This window comes from Peromyscus eremicus, chromosome 9 (assembly GCF_949786415.1).
Source record: "Peromyscus eremicus chromosome 9, PerEre_H2_v1, whole genome shotgun sequence".
NCBI lineage: Eukaryota > Metazoa > Chordata > Mammalia > Rodentia > Cricetidae > Peromyscus > Peromyscus eremicus.
In genome coordinates, this window is record NC_081425.1 from 43,501,385 (window position 1) to 43,512,495 (window position 11,111).

The following is an 11,111-nucleotide window of genomic DNA, read 5'->3' on the forward strand; positions in this document are numbered from 1 at the left end:
TAGTTTCAGGGAACTTTCAAGGTCACGGCCAACTGACAAATAGGAAAGGGACCCGAAGGGCAAGGGCTAAAAAGATTGCTTTATCAAGGAGAGCCCCCAGGGTAGGCTAGGGACTTCTTAATTGAAATAACAGAGCTGACAACAGTGTGAAGTTCTCCTTGGTTGACAGCAGGAAACTTGTCATTTTAGTATCGTCTCCCTCAGCCTTCCCCACCAGTACAGGACTTTGGAGGGTGAGTGTGCATTCAGTGCAGCGAGGTTGCTCTTCCAGGCTGCTGCGCTTAAGCAGCTGGCCAGGGACGCCTCCAGAGCTGAAGCGACAGTCTGTGGATCCCCTTTCCTCGGGCTCTAGTCCGGGCTAGGGAGTGACGCTTTTTCTCTCATGTGAGTGTATATATATATATTCTTTGGTTAGTACATTGTTCACGTGGCCGAATGCATTCCTCCAGGCATTCGGGATGAGCGCTTGAGCTTAGACATTTATTTCAGCATATTGCCGTCCTGGGCTGCGTGTCCTCTCTTGTTTCTGTGCTTTCTCCACGCCCTTCCCAGCTTCCTGTTAGCCAAAGGGAATCGCTCTTTCTGAACGAAAAGTTCCCAGAGCGGAGCTGAACCTCCCGGAAAATGCTCTTCTCTTCCGTGTGCGCCGGATGGGGGTGGGCCCAAAACTAAAAACATCACCGTAGAGGAGGCCGAAAGGACCCGAACTCCCTGGCAGAGGCGGGAGAGGTAAGGTCCTCAGAGTGGTGCTGAGGATCTGGAAATCCAGTCCTTATCCCAGGCAGAGGGAACTTTTACTTAGCTGGGACAGTGCCACGAGGGCCGAATGTGTGGAGATTCAGGGTCCAGGAGTGCACCCCTGGGCGTAGGAGAAGCTCCATGTTCCTTTTTTTCCCTCGAGGAGCCTTCCCCTCAGTCCTGCAGCCTAGAACCAGGGGGAAGAGCATCGCCACCGCCCGACCTGCTGGTGCGCTCCTGCCCAATTCTGCCCTCTATTCCTTCTAGGCCCCCAGACCCTAGAAGGAGTAAGAGGAAGGTTGTCCGAGCCTTATCCAGACCTCCATCCTCTCATTCCAGTGCTGGTCGTATCCTGGGGTCAGCAATCCCAGAACATCCCAAGTCTGGGTGCGCAGGCGTGAAGCGCGCAGAGGAACCGGCGGTCCCCACAGGGGCGCCGTGCGGTCACCGGTCCCCTGAGCCGTGCGGCCAGGATCGCGGAAGATGGCGCCAGCTAGGCGCGGGGCTTGGACGCTCGGGCAGAGCCCAGCAGCTGACCACAGCCCCTCGGGGCACTGTTGTATCCCCCGCAGGAACCAGAGAGGATGGCTGGGGCGGGCAGCCAGCACCACCCTCCGGGAGTCGTGGTAGGAGCGGCTGCTGGGGCCGGCGCGGTTTCCCCCACCGCTGCGGGACCCGGAGAGGATTCGTCCGACAGTGAAGCGGAGCAGGAGGGACCCCAGAAGCTGATCCGCAAAGTGTCCACCTCTGGACAGATCCGGACCAAGGTAAGGCTAGGTTGGGGGCCTGCAGGAGAGCTGTAGGTGGAGGGAACACGCAGGGAGATCCCGGGAACCGGGATCCGGAGGAGGGGCGCGGGGGCGCGGCCTGGATGGGGCGGGGCCTCGCTCAAGGGCGGGACCTGGCGCCCGGGATTCCTGCCTAAGGTTTGGAGACTTCCAGGGTGTGTTCCAGAATGCTAGGCTAGCAGTCAGAGCCAGTGGCTTGGTGGGAGCATGGGAGAAAGTTGAAGCCCCGCTGCGACTTCCCACTTAGGGAACTTAAAGAGAGTTTGATTTTCCACCCTCTGAGCTGCTTGCACTGGAAGACTCTGGAAACCTGTATTGCGCCTGTCACCTTGCATTCCTCCCCACCGCAGGCTGCTTGCTCCTCTCTGGGCGCAACTTAAGAAGATGGATAGGAGATGACGCCAGTCAGTTTCTCTGGTGTGCTGTGCATACAGGTTGGCTAGGCTGCTGTGTGGCAGGTTCCCACACTGAAGTTCCCACACAGTGCAGAACTCAGATGGCCCATCCATGGTGGTTGATCGCAAGTTCTCTCTTCAGGTTATGTGTGTGGTGCTTTTGTGGAGTTGTGTTGACCATCTCAAAGTTGGACTTTCATTTGACGATGAACATGCACAAGGCAGGGGCTACTGAGTATTAACGGATTTGTGTATTCTAAATTTCATCTTAGTTTCAAAGTCTTCACGCCTAGGCTGTTGTCAGTGGGGGACTTAGAGGAGGAATTTGAGTAGGGAACCGATTAAATCATTGGATGCTCCCTTTAGTAATATATTTGTAAAAGTTAATTCTTTCTGCAGTTATTTTCATGGAAATTGGCTTCCTAAGGCTTATGGGAGTCTTACATGGAAGCAGTTTTACTGTATGCCTGTGGATTAGTGTTTGTTTTAGCGTCAGCTGACTTCTAAAATTAAGGATGTGTGCACGTGACAGTGGTTGTAAAGATACAGTTACTAAAGAATCAAGGGTTGCAGTCCACCCCGTTTGTTTATTAGGTTTGTTCACACATCACACTGCTTTTAATAGAGATAGTTTTTGAGTTTTACAGCATTTGCTATAGTTTAGAATTTAGAGTATTTTTCAAAGATTAAAGCTAACCAACATAGAGACTTTACTAACAACGATTTTAACATTTGAAATTTTAATTAAAAAAAAAACCCTAAAACTGGGTTAATGAGAAAAATGGCAGGTTTAAAAGTGATACATCATATACTTTTCTGAAATGGTCCAGATTTCATGCATTTTGATATCAAGCTTGACTAGTAAGGTTTATGCCATTGGAAAGAAAATTTAGGGATGGTTATAAGTTGAACTGAGTAAGTAGAGTTGAACAATAAACTTGTTGGGAACTACTACTAAAATTTGTAGGTTTAATGAACTTGAAGTCATAGCTAAGAGTGTATGGTTTAATTTTGGGATAAAGCATTTTTATGAAGAATAAAATAAATGTAAAAAGCATATTAATTTTTTTGTTTTCTGTTTGACTTTTTGATAAATATCTGCCATAATTATGGCTAATTATCAAGCTTTGGAATACTGCCTCTGATATTCATTCGTAATAGAATATCAGAAAAATCTGCATTTTATACTTGCTCATGTGTTAATATTCATATAAAACTTTCAAATACAAACATCTGAGGCCAGAGCATTAAGTTCACAAGACTAGTGGGCCTCAGCCTCACACCCCACCTCCTGCAAACCAGACTGGATAAACTTCTTTACTGTGGCTCTTACTATCACATACACTGCTTCTGAGGGAAGATGAGGTCAGTGGAGGAGTTAGTACAAGTAGAATTGACTAAAGGTAACCATGGGTATTATCCAGCTAGGAAGAGAAGCACCCTTAGAAAAGTGTAGATATTTCCTCATCTTCTCCACAGGGGTGTAAGATGGGAGAGGCTGGAGGAGAGGTCCAGGCCCCAGATCTAGCTCAAAGCTTAGTTGTTGTTGAGACAGTACTAACAGTTCTTGCTCATATATCTTGAATATGCATAAAACCACTAAGTATGATGGGTTAGGGTGACTGATAGTGCCTTTAGTTCTCACCCTTATACACATATCCATGCTTACATAGGGATGTGTCAATATGCTCCTGATTGAGTGTTTATGTGTAGGTAGACATAAAGTGGATTGAGTTTGTTGTTCATGGAAGTTGAAGATATTTCAGGGCTGGGAGATGGCTCAGTGTGAAGTGCTTGTTGTAGAAGCAGAGGACCTGAGTGGGATCCCACTACCCATGTGTCTTTGTTACTGCTCTGTTGCTCTGATAAAATACTGTGACCAAGATAGCTTATAGAAGCTCGTTTGGGCTTTTAGTTCCAGAAGTGTAAGAGATCATCATGGGGGGGGGAGGCATGGCAGCCAGGGACAGGCATCACAGCAGAAACAGGAGTCAGTTACACGTTGAAGTGAAAGCATGAAGCAGAGAGAACGAATTGGAAGTGATGTGAAGCTTTAAACTCCCAAACCCTTCCCCCAGTGACGTACTTCCTCCAGAAAGGCCAAACCTCCTAAACCTCCTCAAAAAAAACCTTGGACTGGACCAAGTGTTTAAATTCTGCAGACTGGGGGATGTTCTCATGTAGACAACTACACCATGTTTGAAAAAAGCCAGGTGCTGGAGAGGCACAGACAGCAGGATCTTTGGGGCTTACTGGCGGAATCAGTCAAGGCCAATCAAGTTCCAGGTTCAGGGAGCAGCCCTGTCTCAAAAATTAAAGAGCAAAGTGATTAAAGAAGACGTCTGACCTTGACCTCCTCACATGTGCGCACATGCACACAAATGTCTTTCCATGTATGACTGCGTAGTTATTAAATACTTGTAATATGAATATTGTCATTGAGACACAGCTAACATGAACCTCAGTTCTCATTAAGATCCTCAGGAACATGAGGCTGTTGAGCAGGCAGTTTAGGGTGAGGAACAGCAGTCTGGGCTGGGGAAGTAGCTCATTGGTAGAGTGCTTACAGCATGCTTAAAGCTCTGGGTTCAATTCCCAGCACTGCATAGAAACAAGGTGTGTTGGCACACACCTGTAATTCTAGCACTCCCGAGGTAGAGGCAGGGAGATCAGGAGTTTAAGGTCATCCTCATTTACATAGGGAGTTCCAGGCTGCCCTGGGCTACCTGAGACCCTGTCTCAAAAAATCTAACAAACAAAAAAGGCTGATGTTTAAGTAATTAACCTTATTTGAAGTGTCCTTATTCTAAATACTTTTTAATATTTTAAACGATTTGCTTGTTAAAATGGACATTAAGTTACTTGAGACATTTGAAAAGTATCTAGACATTTCCATAATTCAAAGAGTCATACAAGCTGGCAATGGGTGTGCTAATTACAATCCTCAGGAGACAGAGGCAAGAGGATGGTAAATTTGACTGTAGCTTGGCCTACGTTGTAAGACCCTGTCTCCAAACAACAACAATACATGCATCTAGTCAGACATACTAACAGTGCAAGAGACTGTACAGTGATGGGAGATGATACAGTGATGGAGACATATTAACAATACAAGAGATGATACAGTGATGGAGACATATTAACAATACAAGAGATGATACAGTGATGGAGACATATTAACAATACAAGAGATGATACAGTGATGGAGACATATTAACAATACAAGAGACGATACAGTGATGGAGACATATTAACAATACAAGAGACTCTACAGTGATGGGAGATGATACAGTGATGGAGACATATTAACAATACAAGAGACTCTACAGTGATGGGGTCATAGCCATGAGAAGTAAATGCCATTTCATCATCTACCTCTGGTTTCCCTCTCAGAGGCAGTCACAGGTGACATTTTCTTGGGATGCTTCCAGAAAATTTCTATGCACTTACAAGTGTTGCATATTATATATGTACAACATGCATGTAAAGATATATAAGTATACAGAAAATTTCTATGCACTTACAAGTATTGCATATTATATATGTACAACATACATGTAAGGATGCATAAGTATATATTCTGTATATAAATATGGTAATGCATGTATACATTTCTTTAACTGTCATGGCATACACCTTTAATCCCAGCACTGGGGAAGTTGAAGCGTGAAGATTGCCTCAAGATCAAGGCTTGGGTAGCATAGTGAGACCCTCTCTCAAAAAGTAAATACATAGCAAATACCACTATTTTATATTCATAGATATCCATACGTATAAGTATATTGTATATAAGTGTATATATACTGCACATATAAATATATACCTATTTCTAAAATCTGCTACTGGGATTATTCTACAATGGCCTTCTGCATATTTACTTCATTCTTTTTAGTGATGGTAGGTCATTCAGTTGAGCTGTATGAAATGCTCTCAGCAGTTCAAAATTGGCAAAGTGTAGGAAGTTTCATTTGGCTGAACCTAGCTAGCGTTGGTATGTGATCATTGTGATCATGTAATTAATCAGCTTTTTGTGGAAGGAAATGGGTGGTTTGGGGACAGCATGCTAATCTCAGCTTTTCTGTTTTTCTAGCGGATATGCCGACTTTTGGTATAAAGACTAGGACGTGTGTGTGTGTGTGTGTGTGTGTGTGTGTGAGAGAGAGAGAGAGAGAGAGAGAGAGAGAGAGAGAGAGAGAGAGAGAGAGAGAGAGAGAGAGAGAGAGGGAGAGAGGGAGAGAGAGAGAGGGAGGGAGGGAGGGAGGGAGAGAGAGAGAGAGAGAGAGAGAGAGAGAGAGGTGCTGAAGATGGAACCCAGGACTTCACATGCTAGCCTTTCACCCCAGCCCAAGAGTAAGAATGTCCTTTAAAGGTGAATGTGGTTTAACAGTGGTCTTCTGTCTTAGCGGCCTCCTCACCTCCCCCTGTTGGATGTGTGTTTTTTGGTCACTTTTTGTTTCCTATTTTCCTCCTTGGTTTCTTAGTACATCTTTTACCTCTTTACTATTTTCACTTGGATCTTGTCTCCTGTCAGCTGAGTAGGACTTCAGATAGTTAGTTTAGGCTCCCATGTGCTAAACGGGTAATTGTGTATCCAACTTAATTTCCCAAGGGCAAAAAACTCTGCAGGAGTGAAAGTGATGTTGGGATAAAAAAAGGCAGATGGGAGCAGTACGGTTCTTCTCTGGTTTCTCCTGCTGCATCTGTACCTGTCCACAGTGTTCCCTGTGGGGTGGAGTCTCCATTTAGACCTGGCGCTGTAGAGCGTTTCACAGACATTTCATAGGTGCCGACAGTGAGACGGTCTGAAACGACATTAACATAAACTCTGAGCAGTTAGGTTTTGACGGTGAAGACCGTGTGGTCCTTTTGTTGGTGTTTAAGCGCGGTAATCTTTGATTTTCGCATCAATGGTCAGAGGTTGCTTGCTCAGCTTGCGGGCTAGCGTGGTCCACTGTCATTCAGTGGTGCCAACGGATGAGAACAGTCACAGTGACTTTCAGCCATTGAATTATCTCGGCCAAGGTCAGGAAGCTTTGTGTGTCAAAAATACCTCCTGATTAGGTAATCGGGTTCTCATTTTGTTTGACATTTATATGTATTCATATATTAATTCCAATGGCTATAAGTTATTCTCTAAATTTGGCAAAAATTACCTCCATACAGAATACTGTCAGCTGATGAGTATTGTGGTTTTAATTTATCATGAAAGTTTATCACAAATAAACATTTTTATGGTGGCTTTATGGTGAGGTGATGTGGATTTTTGTTTTGCTTTGCTTTATGAGATACAATTTCTGCAGTTAAAACATTATTGCTGATGTGGTGCATGCCTTTAATCTCAGTACTTGGAAGGCAGAGGCAGGTGGATCTCTGTGAGTTTGAGGCCATCCTGGTCTACAGAGTGAGTTCCAGGCCAGCCAGGGCTACACAGAGAAACCCTGTCTCAAAAACAAAAAAACACTCTACCACCAAAAATTATTATTATTTTAACCATGATTTCTAGGTGGAGGAGACCAGGGGACACTTGTTCACTGGTTTTCAAATTGCAAGTGGCGGTGTCTTGGGAGGTCATGGAGGTTTCTCTTCAGTGTTTAAAATAGAAACAATAAACCAGAGGATATCATTAAAAATCCTTAGCCCCTGTTCTGTGTGGAAACATTGGAATCAAGTAAAGATCCAAATAAGATGGAGAGAGAGAGAAGTGGGAAGAGTACCACAGACAGGTTGGAGGCAAAGCGGAACAGCTACATTTGGAACATCTGGGACAGAACTCTGCCTACTTTTCTAACGATCAAAGCACTAAAGATGTTAAGTTTTGGGCTCTTAGGACTCCCTCAGAATTACTCAGCTCTGAGAATGATGGACCAGGGAGGGAGGTGGGAGAGGCTGGAGTGACATTGGTCAGAGGTACAAAATTTCAGTTAGACTGATTGGGTAAGGTCTGGACCACAGAATAAGTTCTGTTGTAACTATCACTATATATAGTTATAGTTATATTATAGTTAATAACAGTTATATGTTGAAATTTGCTATAAGTTAGAGAAAGTTTAAATGTTCTCACTAAAAGAATGCAGAGTTTATGATGAGAAGCCTAATTCAATCATTTCACTCTGTTGTGCATATGAAATATATCATTTAACATAAATATATGCTTTTTCTGTGGTGTTGGGGATTGAACCTAGGGTCTTGAGCATGCTAGGTATCCTAGTTAGTGTTACTACTGCTGTGATGAAACACTGTGATTAAAAGCAAGTTGGGTCGGAAAAGGTTTATCTGTCCATAGTCCATCACTGAAGGAAGTCAGGACAGGAACTCAAGCAGGGCAGGAACCTGGAGGCAGAAGCCGATGCAGAGACCATGGAGGGGTGCTGTCCACTGACTTGCTCTCCATGGTTTGCTCAGCCTGTAGAATCGAGGACCACCAGCCCAGGGATGGCTTCACCCACAATGGGCTAGGCCCTCCCACATCAATCACTAATTAAGAAAATGCTCTCCAGGCTTGTCTAGGACCCATTCTTATGGAGGCATTTTTTTCATTTGGGGCTCCCTCCTCTAAACTGACCCTAGTGTGCGTCAGGCTGATGTAAAATTAGCCAGCACACTAGGTAATTACTTCTCTACTGAGGTAGGCTCATAGCTAATGGTCCTTGCTTGTTTTCAAGTTTTTGTTGGCGATAGGGTTTTCCTAAATTGTCCAGGCTGATCTCCATCTTGTCGGCCTCCAGTCTCAGCCTCCAAAGTAGTTTGGGATTACAGTCATGAGCTACCATGATCATCTTAGAGTTTTAGTATAATGTTTTATTAATTCTTGGAGAATTTCATACAGTGCATTTTGATCATATTCACCCCATCCTTCCCCTTACCTGTCACCAGATCCATTACTCCCCATCTCTCCACGCCTTCCACCTTTGCCCTCACCTCTACCTCCTCCTCCTCCATCATTTCCTGTGTCTAGTTTGTGCTGAGCATTTACTCAAATATGATGGGCCGTCCATAGGAGTAAGCTAACCCTACCAGGGGCCACCCCTTTCAACTGACTTTCCCTTCCACAGAAGCCATCAACTGTCAGGATCAACTTATAATTTTTGTCAACAATACCATAGTGAAGAAAAAGGACAACAAAGACAAACCAATCAATCCACCCCAACCCAGTAGTGGACTCTGCCACTCGAGTGTGAAATGGTGTTGTCGGTACTGAAGGGAGTGAGTGTGTCTGTACTCCAATAAAACTTCATGGAAGGATCTGGAATTTTAAAATTTAACATTTTCAGGTTTAGAAATACTCCTAACACACACACACACACACACACACACACACACACACAACCAAAAACCAACCTGTTTAAATATGTAAAAGCCTTCCTCACTTGTTGGCTGTGTGAAAATCAAGTGGCAGCAGGATGTGGTTGATGGCATGGCCTGGGGCTGTTGCTGTCTAAGGCTGGCCTGTACCATAAAAGATTGAGACGGTGGTGTTTGGCGTCCAAAGCAATGCAGAATTAAAGCATTGCTAAATATCAGCATCTAACGCACCAAATAAAGCTAAATTTCAATCCATTTGAAAAAAAAAAATCTCATCTTTGTAGAACATTTTATTTTTAGCTTGGTTTGCGTCTTTGCTTCCATTTTAATGTGAACTAAATATAGCCTGGAAACTCTGACTCCTGATACAGTAATATATAGTATAACAGCGCTCTTTCCATTTTGATTACGAGTAGAACATGATAGCCCATTATTAAAGATAAAAGACACAAATAACCTTTACATAAAGTTTAAGATGTGTTGCTTCAACGTATCTAAATTTAGAACTCTTTCTCTTAGTTGAAGGTTGTGTGTTTGCTGTTAGGGAGGGCAGGATGGAGGGCTAGGAAAGTGCTGGACTCCCTTTGGCGTAGCTGATACTGGGTTTGTTACACTTCACTTACTTAGGAACTGTGTTCATAAGGGAAGGTTTTAATTAAAGAGAGTTTGTTTTACATCTAAGAATAGACTTTGAAAGAAACCATAACGCGTTAGTTCATTACAGTTGCCCTTGACAAATGTGGTTTCACTCTGTGACTTTTTAGCCATTTGGAGACATATTTATATTCGGTCATATGGCTTAAGATGGCCAGTGGTTATTATTGGGCGCAGCTTTAATTCAGAATTAAATGTACTCTTTTTTTGTTTTTGTTTTCCAATTTTGCACAGCTTTTTTTTTCTTTTTTTTTCTTTTTCTCTTTTTGAGACAGGGTTCCATTCTGTAGCCCAGGCAACCTGGAACTTAAACTTCCAGCAATCCTCCTGCTTCAGCCTTCTGTGTAGTTAGATTACAGGAGTGAGTGACCTTGCCCAGCTATTGATGCTTTAAAAAGTGTTTTTATTTATGTATATAAGTGTGTGTCTGTGTTTGGATATGTGCATTTGAGTACAGATGCCCAAGGAGGCCAAAAGAGGGCCTCAGTTCCCCTGGAGTTGAAGGTACAGGAAGTTGTGAGCCACCAAATGGTGGTGTTAGGAGCTGAACTCAGTTCCTTTCTAAGAGCACTGCGTACTTCGATTTTTTGTTTTTTGGTTTTTTTCACTGTATACTCTTAACTGCGAAGCATGTCTACAGCCTGTATTGATTTTCTTTCTTTCTTTCTTTCTTTTTCTTTTTTAATGAACATAAGCAGTAATAATCCCTTTCCTGCCTTTGGTTATGATGCTGTTTGGGAGACTGCAGGTCTTATTTTATATCAAGAAAATATGATTAACTTTATCCTTTGTGGAGGTAGAATGTCTGACCTCATGGAGTCAGCCGAGTACCAGGACTCCCAGACTACAACGATATCATTGGTATCACTGATTCTTTAAAATTGAGCACCATGGCTCGTGCCTATAATTCCAGTACTTGGAAGGCGGAGACTGGAGAATTGCTGTGGGTTCCTGACCAGCTTGGGCTACAGGATGCTATCTTGTCTTTTGATAAAGAACAGAATACATTCTCATTCTAAAACTGGACCCATAGGTGTCCATTTTGCTAATGTGTCATGTGCAGTGGAGATGTGACTTATTCTTACATGTGTCAAATATTAGAATATTGCAGAATTTTAAAGTGGTGTAGGAGTTTGTACTAAGAATCCAAATTAAAATGGCATGCCTGCTCAGGAACAGACTCCTGTACATTTTCTTTTCTAGATAAAATAGTTAGGTGGTGAAAACTGGCCTC

The 11,111-nt window shown here is 43.5% G+C and overlaps 1 protein-coding gene and 1 pseudogene across 2 annotated transcripts in view; one reads left to right on the top strand and one right to left on the bottom strand.

The window, feature by feature from the left end:
* The first annotated feature begins 1,315 nt into the window (after positions 1-1,315).
* The window catches only part of Dgkh (diacylglycerol kinase eta), a 163,806-nt gene continuing 154,010 nt past the window's right edge, over positions 1,316-11,111 (top strand). For both annotated transcript variants that reach the window (XM_059273292.1, XM_059273293.1), the window contains exon 1: positions 1,316-1,505. In XM_059273292.1, the coding sequence (XP_059129275.1) occupies positions 1,323-1,505 (183 nt within the window). In that variant the 5' untranslated portion in view covers positions 1,316-1,322. The remainder of the gene's footprint in view (positions 1,506-11,111) is intronic.
* LOC131919793 (cyclin-dependent kinase 4-like) overlaps positions 6,798-11,111 on the bottom strand; it is a 17,255-nt pseudogene continuing 12,941 nt past the window's right edge.